Source organism: Taurulus bubalis (genome assembly GCF_910589615.1).
Source record: "Taurulus bubalis genome assembly, chromosome: 3".
In the NCBI taxonomy this organism is placed as follows: Eukaryota; Metazoa; Chordata; class Actinopteri; order Perciformes; family Cottidae; genus Taurulus; species Taurulus bubalis.
The window spans coordinates 4,639,705-4,663,256 of NC_136591.1; the positions used below are offsets into that span (position 1 = coordinate 4,639,705).

Genomic DNA, 23,552 nt, shown 5'->3' on the forward strand with positions numbered 1-23,552 from the left:
ACCACCATTCAAAACACACATGTACAGAAATGGCAAAGAGACACACACAGGCATGCATGTACAACGTGTCGAGGAAAGTCAGGGATCATACAGTTTATCCCACACCAGGCACACTAACAAATGAACACACACCTAAAGCCACTACTTTCTATAAGCAATGGAATTTTACAGAATAATATAAACTCAATTCTCAAGATATGAACGCAAAACCTCTCAATTAATTTAATCTGTTTCTGTCTAAAACCACATACTCCCTCTCTCGCTTTCTCTCAAATACACACACACACACACACACACACACACACACAGATGTAACACATGCAGACACAACGCCTGCACACAAACATGCACACAGAATCCATTAGGCTCATGTGTTGGACCCAAACCACGGCCCAGAGTGCTCTTTCATGGCTCCATCATTACATCAATAAGTCTTCACATTAATCTCCGCACACAGAGCACACAGCTATTACCAGACCATGCCCTGCACCACAGAGGCTCGCTCTGGAGCAGACATGGGCAAAATACTATTCTGGATACTTGATAACCACACGAGGCATGCTCCCTTCGTCTCGTTTTGTAAAGGATGTGTCCAGTTTTGAGGCTGGTTAAACGGCAGAGGATAAATTACATTTCCTTCAAATAGTTCAAATGCATGAAACCATATCTAGATATTTTTGGCAACGTGTCCACTGAATTTCCCGATTTTTTTTTTTTTTTAAAGAGGTACATTTTCTATGCAGACTATTGAAACCAGCTCCTCAAAAGTAATTTTTGGCTCTGTATTAAATCAGCAGTGACTAACGAGAATCTTTAGCCAAAGTATTTGCAAATATCTGTAACATAACATCATTCCCTCTAATGAAGCTCTGGAGAGTAGTCTGAAGAAAACATCTGAACATTCAGAGATTGGTTTACTCAATCATGTATTATGAAATCATCCTTTGGTCAGCAGTCAAGAGCTCCTGTGAGAAAAAGGCTGCTTTGGTTAACAATCATTAGGATGAGCTCAGACTACTAGCGGAGGCCGCCATCACAAGCACAGCATCAATCATTCAAAACACACACACAGCATATATTGTTGTGCAGTCCAATGAATATTACGCTCAGATAGAGAGAGAAAGCAGCAGAGAAAGGGGGAGAAAGGGAAAACCAGAGAGAGAGAACTTGAGTGGAAGTAGAGGAGGGGTGTTTAGCCCTCGTCTGTCTGGACAGGAAATGGGGTTCTTTAACCCTTGACCCAGGTCCACTATGCATCTGTGAATGCCGATGTGTGTTTATCCTCTTGCGTATGCCTTAGAACAGGTTCTATCAGACACTAGTTTGATGGACAGATGGCCCTTGTTGTCATGGCAGCCATTGCAGGTGCTATGTGTTGGCTTTCCTGCTCTAAGGTGCACAGGGGTGGGGGTGTTTATTATCTACAGTGCCAGCGGGCAGCAGAGAACTGCTGCTCCCAAGAGGTAAGAGGAATGATGGAGTAGGAAAAGAGGGGGAGAATAAGGGAAGGTAGCATGAATGGAGCAAGGGAGAGTGGCAAGCTGTAAAACTTTGGTAGGAGGTTCCACTTTTATCACTCGGGACTGTTCTTGGATGAAAAGAGCTGTGAAGTAGGTTTTTCACTTTTCTCTCATTCTCTGCCATAATAGTAGAATAAAAGAATATTGCCTCAGAAACTTCCCCTGTTCCTGTGACGGCAGCTTCACATCCGATGACCTCAGATATCGTCCCGTTGTATTCTTTTATTCTCCTTTCAGCATTTTGGACTACAAATTTGAAGCGGGAGCAGGAAAGAGGGGGTTTGGCGTGAAGGGGAGTGAGCGGTGGGGCCCAGGGTTAAAGCTGGAAAGTCCACTGCAAACGAGGTCATAATAATTTGATCATTTGGCATTTGGAATTTCTGGACTCCACCACCGCCCCTTGTTCCTGAGTACACCATCTACAGCTCCTGTATCAAACATACTTAAAGAATGTCAAAACTGATCATTCAGATACAATTATGAGAAAATGGCGGAAAGAAGCGGAAATTGAATTAAATCAAAAGTCAGTTATGAAATAACAATTTAAAAAAAACATCAGAACTTTTCTAAAAGCTATCACATCAAATGTCTAACTTACTAATAATTGAAAAAGAAGAAACACTAAATAAACCACTAGATGTCTCTGCACGCATAAACATTTAGCACAGTGAAAGTATGTCTAAACTGCCCATCTAATCCCAGGCGGTTTGGGTTGTTTGTTTTTGTGTTTACTCGGAAATATCCGACATCCAAGGACAGAGCGCAGAGGAAAGTAACAACAGCAGAGCTCTGTCCAAAGACTCAACAAACATGTATAAAATTCAAATTTTTGATAAAAGATTTGTGGAAAGCAGTTTTGTGGAGCCATTACAGATGTATCCATTTTCATGCCCTTAGAGTTCCGTAGGAGCTTGTTCACTGAACATGTAAAGTACACTATGAGATGCAAAGAAGGTCTGCATATAATGCTGGATTTCAAGCAGATCTTGCAAAGTCATTTAATTACAGGAATAGATACAATGCAATACAAAGTTGAAGATGAAACTAAGAAGTATAGGCTGGCTGAGGAAGTGAGGGGCTTAAAGTATATGATGAGTTTTAGTAATACAGCGATCCAATGACAGAATGTGACGGATCCTAAGAAAGAAAAGCAATGCATCATGGAACACATTTAATAATAAGAAGAAACTGAAGCCCTAAAACACTTTTGTCATTTTCTTTTGCATGACTTGCTCACTAATTTCTCAAAGCAAAACGATCATAAATACTCTTTGCCAAGATGTATTGGATTGAGGAGAGAGTGGATGAAGAAACGCAGAGATCTTATAAAATGCACTTTACAGTTCACCAGTCTGAAAAACAGCCTGATCCCTTGTTTGGAAGAGAAGAGTGGGAAAGGAGAAAAGAGCGAACAAACAGCGACAGACGGGTGCTGAAAGGGTTGTTAAGTCTGTAATATTTCTCTGGCTCTCAAAAAGACACAATTCCTGTCGTAACAACAAACTTTGCGGTCAATATTGCTGCAGCCTCCATGAGGGAAACATGTGCGACCTAGTGCTTTCTGTTAGTGTGTTTGTGTGTGTGTGTGTGTGTGTGTGTGTGTGTGTGTGTGTGTGTGTGTGTGCGTGTGTGTGTGTGTGTGTGTGTGTGTGTGTGTGTGTGTGTGTGTGTGTGTGTGTGCTGTGCACTCATTAGGGAAAAGCCTCGGTGCAGACTAGCTCCAGTTACAGTAGTAAACGCTGCCTTTGAACTTTTAATAGAGCCCTGAAACCCAACCAGGCCTTAAAAAACACAGATCTGCAGGAAAAGAAAAAAGAAGAAATATTAAATGGTCAAGAATAAACCACACAGAATGTTTGAACTGAAAAGGTGAGATGAATTAAAAATGCTTGGCTTTTAATCGTGCCATAAGACTGCCACTGTCATACTCTGCCGTATGGATTAATACCAAAGAAGGACAACATATATGAGCACACAGCCATGGAACTGGCTAACAGACACAAAGTGTAGCTCTGAAGTGAGACGTGATCAAACATACTGACCTTACTGTCTGTGTGCTTAAGTGGGTATTTATCTGGGTGGGTGTCTGTGGTTGCAGAATATTTTTGGCATGCATTGCAATAAACAGATGTTGAGTCTTTATGAGGTCTTTACAACAGGTTCAGCGGTGCCCAAGTGTTTCTGTGTGCTCGGTTTGTGCGCTTGTGTGTGTGTAGCTGTAGGCAGACCTCTGATCATTGAAATATAAAACCTATTGAAATTGAAATGAAGATGAAAAGGTTCAGCATTCTTCCTATGTGATAGAATTGTAATTATTTCAATAATGCTGTCATAATGTTGTGAGCTGCCACAGTTATGAACAAGCTTTTCCAATTTGCATATGCAGGAACAACGTTTGCAATCACAGGAAATACATAAAGATCTCGGTTTAATTTAACTGTCCAATTATTTGATGCCAGTGAGCCAGCATGCACAATAGTAGCACTCATCAACGCAACAAGTTCGCTTTATTAATGTAATTAATTACATCTGTGCATTCCCTGTTCAAAATATGTTCTGATAAAAAGGTATATTCAGTTTTGGGAGTGGAGAAGGACTGTGGACAGGACCCATTATCTGACGATATAAACTGTTTACAGCAATGCATGTTGTGGAGCCGGGCGGCAGCATGAGGAAATACCTCTGATAATATGCTGACATGCCTTTAACACGCCTCCTTGGTTGTCTCTCAGGTCCTGCGGCCATCACTCCAGAGCTAGTGAAATATTCCTCTAACTCTAACTCCCGAATCTTTAAACAATTTTATGAAATCCTATCCAAAATATCTAATCTTTTATTTCAGTTATTGTGTTAAATGCCATACTATCCAAGTTTAGGTTATTATCTCTAAAAACCTACTTTAAAAAGTACGCCCTCTTAGTGTGATATTATGTGATTCTCTTGACAAAATATCTGAGAATATATGTTCAGGGTTATGCATGTTCTTTTTTCTTACACAACCCATCTAGGTGCAGTTCATAGTGTAGAAAGACTAACTCATGCAAAAATAACCGACAGTTGAAACTTTCTCCCAGCTCCACAACGTGCATCTTAAAACTTTTAAGTTTGAACTACAAACTGCAAAAAGCGTAATGAGAATGTGTTCATCTTGTACATCTAATGATGAATCATTCACAGATAAAGTTGTGAGTTGACTATTAGTTCAGAGCACCTCCTGCTAGGAAACAATGATTCCCACCTTAACCATTGTTAAACGGTGTTGGACACTGGTTGGTGTTATAACCAATAAAGCTGTTCATCAGAAAAGTCTGGAGATGTAAACAATGAAAACCTCCAGTTATTGTGTTTTCTTATTCCATCAGCATCTGTTTTTTACGGGGAAGGAGCTTTGTCCAGGGAAATAAAAAAAAATGTAACTTTACATTCTTTTCCTTTCACAATAAAGTCCTAGACAGATGACAGCTGTGGACGCACAGAGTGCACGCTGCATGTTTTATCGCCTTCACCCATAAATGAAAAACGCAGAGTGGAAGAAATACAATCAAAATATGTGATTTATGGCAACGGGCACAGGAGGGAGTCTTGAGATTTCTTGGACAATATGAAAATAAAACTGCAATAAAACTGCACGGGCCTTGATTGTGGTCTGTAGAGAGACATGGAGGGCCTCCAACACAGCTAACTTTAATATTTTATCGGAGAGAGTGAGAGAAATTCAGAGACTATTACGGTCAAATCTTTTCCCTAAGTGGCCACAGTCTCCATCTAAAGACCCCCAGACTCGTTTCACCCAAAAACCAGGGACACAGTAGAGGGGAAAAAACTCTTTATCCAGTTTACCCAGTTTTTATTTATGCTTTTATACTTTCTTTTTAATTTACATACATTTTTACAACATAATTTACAAGACAAGGACTGTCAATACAATTCAATGGGTGGTAGTTTTATAAACATTGGAGGAGACAAATAATGAATGGTTGTAAGAGTAAAATCCTGGTTTATGGAAGTAGTTAGTGACTTTGCAACTGAACAAATACTTTACAACCATTTTAATCTACCACAACATCACAGTGCTCAACTATTCTGCTCTAATGCATCTACAATAACTGTGAGAGCAATATCTTTCGAGTCAGAGGACGGGGAGAACGAGAGACAACAGAAAGAAAGTTTCACAGAGCATACCGGGGGAACCGGAGACAATAACAACAAATATGTCCTTGTATTTTTAGGTTGTGATTGTAAAGCCTGTTTCATAATGTAATACTCCAGGGAAACCAAACAAACTTTGTTGTTTAAAAAAGAATTGGCTCAAATCTCTTCTGTTCCCAAATATACTTGAAAAAGAAGAGGGAAAAAGGTAGAATAATAAATCGGTTATAATAATAATAATAGGTTTACTATACATGGAGAAACTGCAGTTTACATGTTAAATTAATAAGATACATTATTGTTTTTCTTTATGCAAAGAAATATTTATTTTGACACAATCCTTTCCTTCTGTATTATGATTCTAGCTATTTCCTTTAATATATTTTACTGTTATCACTATTACTTCATTGCTTAGGCCCCCACTGCTTTAACATATTTAAAGTAAATAATGTTGTATTAATAAACCAATGAATTTACCCATTTACGTATCTGTTAGTATAACTGATTATCTCAATAAAGCAGAGTAAGCCAAATACAATCAGAATTTTTAGTCTCCTCTTCCAACTACCAGAAGACCTTAAATATGCGTTAGTTTGAATCATTCTCAAAAATGGTAGAAAGCCTAAAATGTAAGTTATAAAACAAGTAACTTCAAAAGAGTCACTTTTAGATTGTGAAATGTACTGCAGGTCTGGAGTATCCTACCGCTTCATATGTGCTGTCACATGTTGTACTTTGTTGCCATCTACTGACCAAACACAGATACTGACACACCCTCGTCATACTGCAATGCATTGTGTGCTTCATTTCACGCCACTTGGACTGCTAAAGATAGACAAAAACATAACAAGTCATTTGAGTTTTTTTGAGAAAATTGAGCCTCACTCAAAAAAAAAAACGACTTCAGGTTGGACAGAGTCCAATCAGGTATTCATGAAAATATCATGAAACGTCTAAGTCTGGTGTTCTGAGACACTTTATTAAAAAAATCTAGAAACTACCTACGCGCACAAGTCTCCCTATATGGGAGCCTGTACATGGACAGGAAGGTCTGTCTTTTGACTCAAGAGGCGTCATCTCCGTCTGCTGCGGCTGCTTCTTCTTCTGCTTCTTCTTCTTCTGAAGACGATGGATCGTGCACTGAGCCGTATTCCTCCCCATCGTCTACTTCTTCTTCCTCATCTACATCTCCTCCTGCTTCTTATTTTTCTTGTTCTCCTGACGATGATGCATCGCACACTGGGTTGTTGTCATCATCGCCTTCTTCTTGTTCTTCATCTGATACGTTTTCCACGTCCTCTTCCGAGTCATAGGTTTGTTGCTGAGCATCTGGGGAGAACAGCAGATCAAGAACCTTCTGGTTAAACGACGCGCAGTCCTGATGACTTTAGCAGAGTAGGGGCGAGGACCACCACCAGCACCACAACCAGCAACACAACCAGCAACACAACCAGCATCATCATCAGCAACACAACCAGCACCGCCAACAGCACCACGACCACCACCAGCAACACAACCAGCACCACGACCACCACCAGCCATACAACCAGCACCACGACCACCACCAGCAACACAACCAGCACCACGACCACCACCAGCCGAGTGTGAAGCGGCACGTCGGGCACGTCCAACTGGTAGGAGACCTTGGGGAAGACCCAGGACACGTTGGAGGGATTATATCTCCCAGCTCGCGTCGGGATCCCGCAGAATGAGCTGGAAAATGTTGCGGGTGAGAGGGAGGCCTGGGTCAGCCTGCTGCCAACGCGACCCGACCCTGGATAAGCGGCTGATAATGGATGGATGGATGGAGATATAAAGTCACAATTGGCTATTCGACTCAGGCATGCAATTATTTTAAATGGACAGTCAGACATCTAATCTCATTCACATTGTAAACCTCAACGCAATGTAATCTCCGGTATTTTGTGAGGTGTTTTGAAGCACTGCTCCATTGTCCTGCAACTGAAACGGTCAGTCTTCTCACCCCTGGCTGCCACATTGCTAGCCAGCACGAGCCCACCTGTTTACCCTGCCAAGATCGTTCTGTCCCAGACCTAGGTTGGTCTCCGCTAGCCACCACCGCACCAGGTTGACCTCCATTCTCCGAGCAGGATTGTCGGGCTGATGGGCTAACCACTCTCTCCTCGCCGGACTGCTAGCGTCTTCCCTCTGTTGGGCTGTGGATCATCCCGCTGATACCAACAGTTGGTCACACGCTAACGCTATTCACGCTCCCCAACCGGACCATGCCGCCGCCATATCCATGTCAGATCTTTACAACTTCAACCGCCTGCGTCCGGACTGCATGGACATTCTCAAACAACATGGAATACTTCATCCTATCCCTATGGTCCTAGCACAACCAAACTCCCTTGTTGCGTCGCCACATCTAACACGTGCATCTGTCCAATCTCCGTCCCCATACCCAGTCCTCACAGCCTATCACAAAGCAACGTCTCCTGAAACTGGCTCCCACAGATCTTGTCCTGGGGGGTGGATAGGTGGTGTTACTGCTGTTTACAGGGAGGACATTACTCCAACCACCAATCCCATTCCTGCCATTCATTCTTTTGAACATCTTGCCTTAAAACTCTCTGGTCCCACTCCTCTGTTATTTACCCTTGGTCTACTCCACTGGTCTCACAGTACCTCAGCTCTCCAGCCTCAACTTCAATATCTCTGACCACTGGGTATCACCATAGACATTGACATGCCCATCTCCATCCCAAAAGCCAAGTGCAATATATATCCTTCAGAAATCTCAAAACTATCTCCCCACAAGTCTTTACAGCAACCTGAACACCTCCCTTTCATCTCTTTTTTTATTTTTGTTTATTCTTAGAAAAATTGCTACTCGACACTGGTTGTAAAATCATTAATCAAGACAATTATTCTTTGCAAAGAAGGAACAGAGTCAGAAATGCGACGTAATGCTTAACAAATCGCACATCCTAAACTATTCTCCGATCACTCGGAGAGTTATCTCTTAAATAGATAAAACTCACAATCAACAGAAGCCCTCATGACGTCTTGCACTTATCGTGAACCTTCCCCCAGCTATCCCATAGATAGTTTTGTGTCTGTCATGTCCATAAGAACAACAATGATGTGTATGTTCTTTGTCCAGGAAAATACAGATGTCACACAGAGTTTCATTAAGTAGGGGAGAGTTCACCCATACGTCACAGGCCATGAAACAGCATATATTAGACAGGAAATATTTTTTTCTCCAACATTTATTCATTTTAATATGGATTTATTGGCTGCATTATGTAAATATGTTTAGAATTGTTAATGCCCTTGTGCATTTAACAATTAGGGGCTGGTGTGTTGGAGCCATAATATAGTTTTGTTGTTTTCTTTTATCTTTGAGGGAGACATAGAGTGAATTTAGAAAACGTGCAATTCTGACATTGAAAACAGGGTGGCGTATTAACCGAAAAGTGCATAGGGATACCTGGTGATGAGAATAAGGTGTGTGGACTGGACGCAAATAGTTTTTGTACTGTGTCAATTGGTCGTGTCAAGGTGTTGTCTCAAAGTGTCTTATCCTGTCGTGGGGCATCCTGTGGTGTTCTGTAATTAAGCATTTAAGATTAATTTGCCAATCGTGAACAAGAATGCAGTGAAAGTTTATTAAAACCGTTTAAGTAATTCCTGTAATCAAAGTCCAAATATGAGGAAATTATGATTATTAACACTATTGGAGATGACTTTGCCTATAATTTTCTCAAAAACTGTACAGTAAAATCACATATCATGAACAAAAATCCAGTGATAATCTTAGCTGACTAATGAAGAACATGTTTTTATTATAGGTCAATGATTATTATTAGGTAATATTATAATTTTAGAACCCTTTTCATCAAAAAACACTACAGTAGTATAACTTCAGATGTTGTTATAATGCTATTTTATATAATGTACAAAATAATGTTGTTTTTGACCGATTATATCAAATTGGAAGAATTACAAGTATAAGTCTATCTCCGTACTTTTTGGGCTCTCTGAGCCCCCGTAGCTCAACTGCGGAGGAGGAGTCTGCTGAGAGCGCTTCCTCCTAAAGGACGTGCAGCTCCAGACGTGCGGGCTTAATTTATAGGCATGAAACCGTTATAAGACAATATTTTTGAGACCGAAGACGTATATTCCTGATATGATATTCTGATATTTTCTACGACAATGTAATGAATGATAGAGTAGGCTACCCGTGTTTTCAGATTTTGGCCTTGTTATTTTTAATCGTCCTCTGATCAGACTGTTTTGTCGTTTTTCCTGCTGTTATATAAAGCGCACAATCATACGGAATGTGGCACAGAAGTGATTTAGAAGATGGACACGAATCTAATAAAAAAGGTGAGACGCCCTTAAGATACCGGTTTGGGACGACACGGTGATGCCTGACAAGCTAGATCTGATGATTCTGGTTTAAAGACCAAGAGCAGCTACAAGCAGCAGCTAGCACCTCGGTTAGCATGCTCTGTGATACTGTGGTACTGTAGTACTGTGGTACTGTGATACTCTGGTACTGTGGTACTGTCATACTGTGGTACTGTCATACTGTAGTCCTGTGGTACTGTGATACTCTGGTACTGTGATACTGTGGCTCTGTGATACTGTGGTACTGTCATACTGTGGTACTGTGATACTCTGGTACTGTGGTATTGTAGTCCTGTGGTACCGTGATACTCTGGTACTGTGGTTCTGTGATACTCTGGTACTGTGATACTCTGGTACTGTGGTACTGTAGTACTGTGGTACCATGATACTCTGGTACTGTGGTACTGTGGCTCTGTAGTACTGTGATACTCTGGTACTGTGATACTCTGGTACTGTGGTACTGTAGTACTGTGGTACCGTGCTACTCTGGCACTGTGATACTCTGATACTGTGATACTCTGGTACTGTAGTACTGTGGTACCGTGATACTCTGGCACTGTGATATTCTGGTACTGTGGTACTGTGGCACTGTAGTACTGTGATACTCTGGTACTGTGGTACTGTGGTACCGTGATACTCTGGTACTATGATACTCTGGTACTGTAGCACTGTAGTACTGTGATACTCTGGTACTGTGATACTCTGGTACTGTGGTACGGTAGCACTGTTGTACTGTGATACTCTGGTACTGTGATACTCTGGTACTGGGCTCCAGGCTGCTACACCGTGCTATCAACACACTCTTGTTTATGAGATGTTTTCCTGGCAAAATGAACAGAGTAGCAGCAACTGTGATGAAGGTAGGAAATTCAATCGGACTAAATTAGTTAATGATTAGTCAGGGATATATATATATATATATATATATATATATATATATATATATATATATATATATATATATATTCAGAGGGAGAGAGAGAAGCATCATTGAGTTATTTTATTGAGATAATTAATATTTTTAATTACTACTATTATTCATTTGGAGAACATGCATTTCTAAATTGATCAGTGGTGGCAATAATGTACTACAATATGACAATGACGGTTCTCATTACTTTTACCAGTATAATAACTATTTTATAGTTAGTGCCCTGCTGAATGTTAATATTTCAAAAATAATGACGTTGAATGGAATCGTCAAAGGAAATGGAGCATGGAGGTTCATTTAGCAGAATTCCCCACAGATGTCCCATGATGTAAAACACCACTAGTCTTCCTGGAGGTGGTGAGGTGGTCAGGGGAATCCGGGAATACTGGACATACTGGCCATACCTGGACATGTTAGCCGGGTTTAGGAGTTCCTCAAAGTGCTCTTTCCACCGCCCGACGATGTCCCCAGTCCGGGTCAGCAGTTCCCCCCCCCCTGCTGAGAACAGCCTGGGGTAGGCCCTGCTTTCCCTTCCTGAGCCGTCGGATGGTTTGCCAGAACTTCCTTGAGGCCAACCGAAAGTCCTTCTCCATGGCCTCCCCGAACTCCTCCCATGCCCGAGTTTTAGCATCCGCGACCATCGCAGCTGCAGCCCTTCTGGCCTGCCGGTACCCGTCAGCTGCTTCAGGAGACCCCTGGGCCAGCCAGGCCCGAAAGGCCTCCTTCTTCAGTTTGACGGCTTCCCTCACCCCCGGTGTCCACCACCGGGTTCTCGGGTTGCCGCCACGACAGGCACCGATGACCTTCTGGCCACAGCTCCGAGCAGCCGCGTCCACAATAGAGGCCTTGAACATGGTCCACTCGGGTTCCATGTCCCCAGCCTCCCTCGGGATTTGTGAGAAGTTCTTCCGGAGGTGGGAGTTGAAGACCTCCCGGACAGGGTCCTCCGCCAGACGTTCCCAGTTCACCCTCACTACACGTTTGGGCTTGCCAGGTCTTTCTAGCCGACTCCCCCGCCATCTGATCCAACTCACCACCAGGTGGTGATCAGTTGACAGCTCTGCTCCTCTCTTCACCCGAGTGTCCAAGACATACGGCCGCAGATCAGATGATACGACTACAAAGTCGATCATTGATCTCCGGCCTAAGGTGTTCTGGTACCAGGTACACTTATGAGCCACCTTATGCTCGAACATGGTGTTCGTTATGGACAAACTGTGGCTAGCACAGAAGTCCAACAACAAAACACCATTCGGGTTCAGATCGGGCAAGCCGTTCCTCCCAATCACGCCCCGCCAGGTTTCTCTGTCATTGCCCACGTGAGCGTTGAAGTCTCCCAGGAGAACTATGGAGTCGGCAGGCGGCGCCCTTTCCAGGACCCCTCCCACCGACTCCAAGAAGGCCGGATACTCCGAACTGCTGTTCGGTGCATAAGCACAAACAACAGTCAGAGCTTTACTCCCTGCAACCCGTAGGCGCAGGGAGGCGACCCTCTCGTTCTCTGGGGAAAACTCCAACATAGCGGCGCTCAGCCGGGGGCTCGTGAGTATCCCCACTCCCGCCCGGCGCCTCTCACCCTGGGCAACTCCAGAAAAGGACAAAGTCCAACCCTTCTCCAGGAGCTTGGTTCCAGAGCCCATGCTGTGCGTGGAGGTGAGCCCAACTAAATCTAGCTGGTACCGCTCCACCTCCTGCACCAGCTCCGGCTCTTTCCCCGCTCGGGAGGTGACGTTCCACGTCCCTAGAGCTAGTCTATGCTGCCGGCGATCGGCTCGCCCAGGTCTCCTGCCTGGCCCGCCGCCCGGTCTGCATAGCACCCGACCCCGATAATTCTCCCCGCGGGTGGTGGGTCCACGGGGTGACTGCTGCTCCATGTTGTTTCTTCGGGCTGAGCCCGACCGGGCCCCATGGGCGAAAGCCCGGCCACCAGACGCTCGCCGACGAGCTCCCCTCCTGGGTCTGGCTCCGGGAGGGTGCCCCGGTTTCTCTTGTCCGGGCGAGGTAACTTTAGTCCGTGGGCTGCAATTCATCAGGGTTTTTTGAATCGCTCTTAGTCTGGGCTCTCCCCCGAGACCTGTTTGCCTTGGGAGACCCTACCAGGGGCTGACGCCCCGGACAACATAGCTCCCAGGATCACTGAGCCACTCAAACTCCTCCACCACGTTAAGGTGGCGATTCATTGGAGGAGATTGGATAAACCGTTGGACAAAATAAATTGACAACTATTTTGATAGTTGCAACACACACTGTGCAAACACATGTGTCAACACACAGCATTATAGCATTATGGTCTTCAACTGCCATGCCAATACGATGTTCATGTTCCAGAGGCTGAGAAACCAATGATATTTTGTCAGTGTTGTACTTTGTCTTACGTGCAAATTAGTCTTGCATTAGTCTTGCACAACCATACCTCCAGCATAATGCTGTGCTGGAGAAGTGTGTCTGCTGTTTGGATTTCTTTCAACCAAACCGTTGCACACACAGGATGCAACGACAGTGCCCTTCAAAATAGATGCCGCAGACAAGCGCTAATAACCTAATCCTAATACACCAACATGCTAATTAATATGTTGAACATGGTACATTTAATACCTGCTAGACATCAGATCGCTGTCATTGTCCTTTTTTGCCTGTTTGTATGCTAATGTTAGCTTTTAACTATGTCGACACAAATGCAAGTCTGGACTCCTTTCACGTGTGACCAGCATAGTTTTGCAGTTTTGGTGATCACAAGCGTGCAGGCACTAAACAGGTGCAATGCTCGAAACATTTCTGCTGTCATCTTTATTTACTTTGGTGTTCATACAGTTTGCAGGTCAGATCAGGTAAGGTCAGCTAAGGTCAGCATGAATAAGCAAGCACCCAGGACCGATTTAAGGCACGCTTTAAACCAAACACAGCCCCCTCATTCATTCAAATGAGTCTGTGCAGTGGGGGAGCCAACACAGATGATCCTGTATCAAATAATCTGGTAATAATAATGCTCAAGTAATCTGGCACGTGTTTGTGCCAATCAAATGTCCAAGTGCTGATTCCTGATTACTTTTTAACGAGGACGCAGTATTTCTACTGTTCACAGTTTAAAAAAACACAGTGCTGCCTAAACACCCACAACATTGTTTTAACAGTATTACCAAAATAATACTGGAATAAAAAAAAGTGAGTCCGAATTTCTGCCAGAATAAGTTGTTTCTTGGTCTCTGTTAGTATGATTCATCAAACATTGGCTAGCGGCCCACCTGATACGTTTTTGTAACTGTAGCCTTCACTTTTTTATTTTAGGCTCCAGTGGTGGTTCTCCAGGATGGGTCCCTGGCCACGAATCAGCCTGGCACAGCAACCTCCCCAGCCCTGGGACCAGTATCTGTGGTGGACGCCGACACAGCACAGTGTCTGACAGTGGGGATACTGGCATTGGCACTTACTGCTCCGACAGCCAGGAAGGTATGATGTCCTGTCTATTTTTTCTGCATTGTTTTTCTCTTTCCAAAAGGTTTGAGGTATCCAGATGTATGATGGAGTCTGTTGCTTAGGCATGAGTGTGCAAGTGTGAGCTTGTCCCAATGGGGGTTATGTCTTGGTCTACTGAAGTTTTTGTTATTATTTTTAAAAACACTGGCCTTAATGTGAGCCAAATTGATTTATATTGGACCGATCTACATATTCAAACTAGTATAATACTTCTCAAAGTCAGGCCTATTGGTTTGAAAGCATTGTTGTCGTTGCATTACTTTAATAGTCAGAAATATAGGGCTTACTATTAATATAGGCTACTAATTAAATTCTGTCACAGAGTCATATGTTATTTCCATTATAAAATGCAGAGCACCGACAACGTCGGGCCGCCAAGGCCCTATTGAAACTGTAGGGTTTCTTCTTCTTCTTTCAAATTAATTGGCTTTTGGGGAGCTTTTATCATGCTCAAAAATGTATATTTTAGGGGCCCCTTAGAGTTTTGTTTTACTTTGATAGGCCACACCCCTCACCCCATATGACCAATTCACTAGAAATTCAACACACATGTCAGTTGTCTGCTCTACAAAATGAGACCCCTAAACTCCACTTCCCAACATTTTCCGCCATTTTGAATCTTTTCAAAAACAATTTTTTTTTTTATACTCGTAAAGCAAACGCTATGTTAACGGAAAACGTTAGCGCTATGAGACCAGCCAGAGGAGTTGTCCCCTGATGGCCAGTAGGGAGAATGCAAGTTTAAGGCACTGAAACCAGAGGTTGCTGCCTGGCAGTAGAACCTTTTTTCTTTGAAATATACTGTATACTATGTTGTCTCCAATGGGGAAAATTTGCTTCAGCAATAGTGCTGCACACAATTGCTATCATACATAGCCAGCAAACCGTTATACACCAACAACGAGGTAGAAAAACCTGTCAAATGTTGCCCATGCCCTGCTAGAGTTATCTGGTTGTCTTAACAGCAGCAACCTCAACAATAATACCACTTGGTGACACTAATATACCTTCAGCCAGTTCTGAGTTTCTGCATTTTGGATTGATGGAATTCCTATTTTGTTCAAGGGAGTTTTATGGCCACTAATGAAAGCCTTCAGTATGATGCTGAAATATTAAAGTTTACTTATATGATTGTTTTGATGATGATGATGTAGTATGACATAAGTCTTTAACATTCTGTATTTCTTACAGATGACTCCAGTTCCAGTACCACACATCTGTCCTTCCAGCCGCTGTCCCAGCATCCCGTGGGCCAGGATGATAGTGCCATCCCTATTGTTCATGTCAAGCTGTCCCCATCCTCCTCACCCGACACCAGTTTCAGAATGCCAGCCTGCCCCAGCAGCACTGGTCGCTGGAGCAGGTCTTGCCAACTGCTTACACCAGCCATGTCTCCCCTGGGTGCAACAAGCTGTTTGGACATGAAGGACCATCAGCCCATCCGGAGGTCGTCCTCTCTCACCAAGTTGTCCTCTGGGGCTGATAAGAGCTCCATTTGGACATCAGGCAATCAGTACATCTCAGATTCACAAGGCTCCCTGGACCGAGGTCTGCTATATGGGTACAGAAAGGAAACCCTTGGTTCAAATGTGGACCTTTATTTACCTTTATCTTCCTCCTTGCTCTGCCATAGCTTGCTGCAACGCTCACCTGGTGCTGGGCCCTGCTACCGATGCAATCACAACACTAGATCCAATGGTTTGGAAACAGACCTGTCCCTGTCCTCAGCTCTGTCCTCATCGGTAAAACACAACAGTTTGGACATGAACTATAGTGCCTTACCAGGAGCTAAAGTGGCTCAGGGTGGTGCACATGTTTATGGCCTCGGCATACCCAAACAAGCAGACTCAACACTGGGTCATAAGACTGACAGAGTCTCCCCGATTCAGCCTGCAATTCGGACCCAGATGTGGCTAACTGAGCAGATGGAGTACAGGCCAAAAGTAGAGGTGGGCGGTCAGCTCTGTCAAATCAGTGCAACTGGAACAGATGGGTGTGGTGGAGATGGTCCATTGTCATGTCAACAGGAACATCAGCCGGAACCAGGGCGGAATGAGGTGAGAGGAAAATTTAAGGCCGTAGAACTCCAGTCCATCTTGGTTTTTAGTCCGATCTTGAGACCACTTGGGCCGGGCTATTAAGAATTGGTCAAGCTTTTTCTAGCTTTCTTCTGATTTGTGATCAGTTGTACAGAACGTTGCTAAAAAATATCCCAGAACGCAATGTAGGCCGCCACAGTAAAACTAAAGCTAAAAAATACTAGTCCTACATCTCCAGTCCTATGAGTATGAGTAATGCAACTGTACTGTAATAAAAGGACCTGCCGAAGTGCATTCAACTTGCGCTGGACACGTAACTAAGATTCACCTATGACTGTGTCTGCAAAACCTGAGACTTGAATAGTAATATTGGGCTCCATCGATCGAAAACATTTAATACATAATTTGTAGTAGTAGCAGCCAATATAGTTTGCAGCTATTATTGCACATTGATTTTTCACCACACATATATAATTTCAGTTTCTGAGGATCTCTGTTAAAATCAGGGTATATATTATTTATACGGTATATTATTTATTTTTTCAAAGAAAACCTTACATGTCTCACCAAAAAGTTAGATTCTACCTCCAGCTTTCTTTTAAAATAAAACACGAACACAGCCAGGGCTCCCTGGGCCGTCCGTTCTGCCTGTGAGGGCCTGTTTCTGTGTCCATTCAGTCTGTACAATGTTTTACTTAGACCTGTCATAGGTCAGGGACTGTGCCTCCATGGGTTTAGGGTCAAATAGAATTCCAATTTACTTCATGATTTTGTGGTTTCTATCCAACATTTTATATATTTTTTGTTTTCTTGGACTAGCTGCTCTTATCTGCGTTAAACTCAGCACTACAGGGCCTTGTACTGGTAGGAGTGGGGTTGACTAGATTAGAGGGATTGATCAAATGTGATAGCTTGCTTATACATTTGAATTATTAGAGGGTATTGGCTCTTTTTCTGCTCTGCATGCTTTGAAATATGGATGGTATGATAAATATTTCTTAGTTTTTTGAGTCAGTTCTTGGTGTTCACTCCTCACGCTCAGACTGAGCGATGGCGTTGCTCTGAGCCCAGAAGGCGTTAGATTCTAGTGATGTTCCAACCTGACACCTCCTTCCCCTCTCTTACCACCCAGCAGCCTGCTTCTCATGTTCTGAGAGCTGATGGATTTGAAGTTGATATTGGTATGATTATATGAATACAGAAGTTATAGGGGTTTCAATATGAAAATAGCCCATGATAATTGTTTTTTAAAGTATTATTAAGCAAAAGCACAGATTTAGCATTGTATACAATCAATTACTGAGCATTATTATGACTACTTTCGATACAAAAAACAGCTTTATCCTTACAGGGTGTACATTCTAAGAATTATATACTAATGTCATTACATTATGTCAATACGTATTTGTGCATTGTGTCTGTTCCAGATGCTGATGGGGACCTCCCTTCCTATCAGCTCTCTGGTGAAGGTTAAAGAGGGGCTGCTGAGACATCGAGAGCTGGAGATAGATAGGTACTGCAACACATTCACAAACAGGTCTTCCAACAGTACCGTACTGTTACGCATGTCTCTGTTATGTGTTTCTTATTCTTAAATTACAGGAAATTTGATTTTGAATCCCGCTTGTTCCATGTTGGAATACATGTGATGTTCCGTACTGAAAAAATAACAAACAACTAAAGGTCACTGCATTACGATTTAATGCAAATGAAAACAAATAGAACCACAAAAACAATGAATCCCTGTGGTGTAGGTTGCTACTGTTTTGCTAGGGTAATCAATCTCAGTTGAGTGGCCTGCCTTAAAACCAGACTGGTTGACAGACAGGTTGTTCTGGAAGAAGAGACAGGTCTGTAATTCTTTACATCAGAAGGGTTAAGTATGGGTTTCTTTACAAGAGGGTTCTCTCTAGCTGTTGTTAGGAAAACAACCAGATGTCAAAGATATCAATGAGATGAGTGAAGAAAGGAAGGTCAGGAGTTCTAGACTGGAGAAGGTGAAAGGGGATCAGGTTGTTGGGTTGTGGGAGGTTGCCAGGGTTAGATCCTCATCGGGAAAGAGGAGTAGAAGTATGATATGATGCAGAGTGCGTGCAATCGATTATTGATCTGATGCAAGGGGTCATGCAATACATTCATGTTGCTTATCTGGTTGTGCAAAATGCTCAATATGTGTAACGTGTGATTGTGATGTGCTTTAGTACATCTACTAGTCTGGGTTTGTGGGAGTTGGCTGAAGGGAGGGCTGCAAGGCTGGAAGTGTTTTCTGGGTTGATCCAAGTGTCAGTGAGAGCAAGGAGCTGAACCAGAGATGAATCAGTCCAGCAGGAAGCTGACTGACAGCTCCAGAGGCCCCCTGTCACAAGGTGTTGGCTGTGTGGAGCAGGTGGGGTGGATCAGATTAGAGAGGTTCCAGTAATGTTGTGACCGGGTGTAATGTTGTGCCCCGCTTGGTTTAGCTTGCTCATTCTGTCTTCATTCATATTTCTGCTGTATGATGCTCTCAGATATGTTGCATTTACAGTTAACAATGTAGTAAGCAGGAAGACATTCTGTGTTTCAGACAAAAGCAGCAGATCTGGCAGCTCCATGCCCGGATCAGAGAGAATGAGCTCAGAGCACAGCAGGTCCTGCAGAGCCAAAGAGGGTGGTTTGACGGCCCACACTGTCAAAACACTACGGTAACACTCAGCCACATCTGTGTGATGAATGAATATCCAAATTCAAAATGTGATTTTTTTTTTTTCATAATACATTCTGGTTGTCCAATAGGAATCAGCAATGAGAACTCCATGCAAACAGCCGTCTGATGAAGAACTTAGGAGGAAGCTTGCTGTGGCTGAACTGGACGTTCTTTATTTGAGCGATTTCTTCAAGCAAGTCACACAAAAATATACAGAGGAAATCAGAAAACTAGAGGAAAAGGTATAGCAAAGATTGGTGATTAATTCTCAATCATGTATAGCAAGAGAAAAATGGTGAACAGAGAAACTAGTCCTTCTGATCATACACACAACCACCGGGAAACAAATATATACCACTTTACCATTTAAAGGGCAAATTACAGTGTTTTTGTCATTAACCTCTTTTTTAATAATTTAATTTACTAAATATGACAACTGATTTGAACTAATATGAAATTAACTATTTTGTGTTTAATTTTATAACATTTGCATGTGCTTTTTATAATATGTTGAAATTAGTTAATTACATTCAGCATTACAGCATCAGTGTAATAGTCATATGAGGTGTTTTTTACACAGATAAAGACAAGAGATCGCTACATCAGCAGTCTGAAAAAGAAGTGTCAGCGAGAGAGCGAACAGAACCAAGAAAAACAGCAACGTATAGAGACTCTGGAGAAATACCTTTCTGACCTGCCAACGCTGGACGAGGTGCAGGCGCAGGCCCAGCAGGTACACACACACACACACACACACACACACACACACACACACACACACACACACACACACACACACACACACACACACACACACACAGGCTGTGGCTACATAGTGTCTGCTATGTAACCGGAGGTGCATTTTATACACAAGGATTAAAAAATGTGTGTGTGTGTGTGTGTGCTCAGCAGGAGGAGGTACAGCAGAAAGCCAAGCATCTGAAAAAAACAGCATCTGGATTACAAAAGAGTTTAGAAGAAGGATACGCTCTGATGATGGAGAAAGACATCAGGATGGAGATGCAGGCCATGAGGGAGAAAGAGTTGATTGCCTCGGTACAAAGGTACATCAACCATTTGGTCTTGGCTGATTTAAGGTGGAAAACAGATTTGGACAGACGCAAAACCAGAAAATTATCCAATTTAATGTGTTATCCAATCAAAAGAGCTGCAAACTTTATTCATAAGGAGTCAGTCATCACAGGTATTCGACATCCTGAAACTAAGTAAAGGCAATAACCATTCATCTTAGCTTAACAACTTCTTCCTGTAAACACATTAACACTCTTAACATAACAGATTAACATTACATGTCACCCAGTCCGTTACAATATCATGTATTATAATGGGCCAAAATATTATATATTCTAACTTTTAAACATTTTGAATCATTAAGCTTTACATACAAAAAAATATATTGAAGCTTAATAAAGACAATCTTCAAATCCTCTTAAAGTTCTCCAATTCTGAAAGCCTAAAGGTGCTGTATGCGTTCAGCTACAGACACCATTTAAACTTAAACCTTATTAAATTAAAAACTATATATATTTAATTGAATGTTGAAGTGGCAGTCGACATAGGGGACTATTTTCTGGGCTCAGCTTTTGGGTTTGGAGGGCTTTGGAGTGGAGGGGGGTCTCGTGGATTCAAGGTCAAGCATGTTAAGTATCATTGGGCCTCTGTCTAATTCTGCTCCACGTGCATTTATTTGTGTTTTTGAGTCAAATGTAACTGCAGAATTCTGCATGTAAAGATTATGTTGGATGTTTGTCCCAACAGGTTTAGCTATGACTCCATAGTTCACTACTGTACAGCGCAATGGGCAGGATGACACTATCACATATTTTAAGAGAGATTTTAATTGGAATAATTGCATTTAAAGCTCTTCAAGCTGTATTCACTGTTTCTATGTTCAAACTCCCTGATGCTGTTATGGTTAAACCAAGGTAGGCATAGCTCATACTACATTCAGTGATTTGGTTATTTATGAAACTGGTATTTGTTCTTCTGACATCTGGGGAGCTTTTGAAAGGATGTCAAGGTTTTTTCATATTTACTGCCAGGGCCCAGTTCTGAAATGTTCTACTATGTCCAGCTGTTGTTGTAGTCCGTATTCAGTTGGAGACAGTATAACCAGATCATCAGCATAAAACAGACATCTATATATCTAGGAAGGAGAGGCCAGGATCTGAACATACATAAATTAAGTCTGAGTTCAATTGCATCTATCATCCATCCTCCGAGCAGCACCCATCATGCTTTTGCGTCTTCCTCTTTCTAGTAAATTCTGAATCACTACAGATATGATACCATAGCTGTCTCAAGCAACTTGTTGGATTACCAGAATTTACTCTACCAGTCAATTTAATGTAGGTTTACATACTGTTGGGCCTTAAAATTATTTTGCATACATTTTTAACAAACTCCTTCTCCATTAGATGACAAAACTGCTCTCAACATGTTCTCTTGTACGTGTCTGTCTGTCTGTCTCTCTTTGTAACCAACATCTTGTCTTGGTAAAGCCTGCAGCAGAAGGTGCAGCACTGTTTGGACGATGGGGTGAGGTTGCCCATGCAGGAACAGAAGCTGCTTGAGGTGGAAAACACTCAACTCCTGGAACAACAAGACCACAGCAGCAGGGTAACATCCTAAACACACACATGCACAAATGCATGCACACATACACAAATAAGTCAAAATTCATTAACATGTTATTCCTTCTCCCTACCAGCTAATTGAGAATCAGAATGAACGGATTGATAGACTGACCATGCTGCTAACGGTAGAGTAACAAACAAATGCACACACTTAGAGAGCTTCACAACTTTGGGCTCCACAGAAAAAAAGAAGTGTAGTGTAGACTGTGGTGGCGCAGGATGTTGCCAAGGGGGAGCAAGTAGAGGAGGAAGAGGAGGGGGCCGAGGACTGAACCTTGGGGGACACCTTGAGGGACTGGGTCTGTCAGACTTGGATGTATTGATGATAATGAACTTGGCAGTCGGAGAGGTATGACTTGAACCAGAGCTGTGCCAGTAATGTGGAGGAAGGACTCAAGACGGGAGAGGAGGATGGAGTGGTGATGCTGTCAAATGCTGCACTGAGGTCCAGTAGGATGAGGATGTTGAGGGAGTGGTCATCAGAGAAGAGGAGGAGGTCATTGGGTGACTTTGATAAGGGCTGTTTCTGTGTTCTGATGAGATCTGAATCCGGATTGAAATGGTTCATCCAGTTGGTTGCAGTCCAGGTGGGTTTTGAGTTGGTCGGCAATATTAGGTTCCAGTATTTTAGACAGAAAAGGCAGATTGGAGATGGGTCTGTAGTTGTTGAGGATGTCAGGATCCAGGCCAGGCTTTTTGAGGATGGGTGTGACTGAGGCGAGTTTGAGAGTGAGGGGGGCGGAGCGAGTAGACAGGAAAGAGTTGATGACAGAGAGGAGGAGCGGGTGGAGGTCCATGACTAAAGTGGAAGGGATCGGGTCCAGATCCCAGGTTGGAGGTGTGAACCAGGGGCCATTATGGTTGAAAGAAACAGTTCTGGTTTTGAGAGGGACAGTGCTATTGTAGAGGTGGACCAGGTCTGTAGGGGAGGGGCTAAACAAGGGCTGGAGGGAGGAGAGTTTTTCAGCGAGACAAGCTGACAGGGATGAGGGGTAGAGATGGACTTGATATTACGGAGGGTCATGGTGCGCGTCTGTTTGGGCTCTGGGAGGTCAATGTCCATGATCATGCTAGGTCAGGGGTCAGCAACCTTTCCTATCCAAAGAGCCATTTTGCCCCTTTTCCCCACCCAAGAAAATGTGTCTGGAGCCGCAAAAGCTATTTGATATCACAGCTTATAAAGTTTTATATATAGTCATATTATATTACAAAAACTATAGTTTGTTGTGTTTATGAAATTATAGAACAAGAATAAAGACATGTTATTGCTATTTAACCTGTTATAACTATCAAACTATCAAATGAAGAGGAGAACAAAATAGTCATGTGTCGGCTACATTGAGGTCAATTAAAAACACAACTATGCAGATCATGAGTCCGATCTATATTTGTGGCTCATGTGGCAGAGTGTTCGTCCTGTAACCGCAAGGCATCAGGTTCGATCCCTGTCCTCCTCACGTGAGGTTCCCATTTTAAAACGCATATATTTTGCTACGCTTACATTACACTACACCGGAGTTTAGGGTTAAGTGTCTTGCTCAAGGACACATCGACATGGGCTAGTGGAGCCGGGGATCGAACCGCCGATCCTTAAAGGACGACCCTGCTTACCACTGGGCAACAGTCGCCCACAAGTTTGGAGACGTGATCCACTTTGTGAAAGTATTTCTACTTTGCTTAGTTTGCTGCAGCAGTTGAGAAATCGCTCTTCTTCGATCA

General features: G+C 42.9%; 1 protein-coding gene across 1 annotated transcript in view; it reads left to right on the plus strand.

The window, feature by feature from the left end:
• Nucleotides 1-23,552, plus strand: part of cep85l (centrosomal protein 85L) — a gene marked incomplete at its 5' end in the record, with an annotated part of 46,582 nt that overhangs the window by 17,530 nt on the left and 5,500 nt on the right. Inside the window, 9 exons of the mRNA XM_079215187.1 lie at nucleotides 14,266-14,427; nucleotides 15,646-16,511; nucleotides 17,921-18,006; nucleotides 19,057-19,174; nucleotides 19,266-19,418; nucleotides 19,757-19,909; nucleotides 20,086-20,240; nucleotides 21,699-21,816; nucleotides 21,908-21,958. Coding sequence (XP_079071313.1) covers nucleotides 14,266-14,427; nucleotides 15,646-16,511; nucleotides 17,921-18,006; nucleotides 19,057-19,174; nucleotides 19,266-19,418; nucleotides 19,757-19,909; nucleotides 20,086-20,240; nucleotides 21,699-21,816; nucleotides 21,908-21,958 — 1,862 coding nt within the window. The remainder of the gene's footprint in view (nucleotides 1-14,265; nucleotides 14,428-15,645; nucleotides 16,512-17,920; nucleotides 18,007-19,056; nucleotides 19,175-19,265; nucleotides 19,419-19,756; nucleotides 19,910-20,085; nucleotides 20,241-21,698; nucleotides 21,817-21,907; nucleotides 21,959-23,552) is intronic.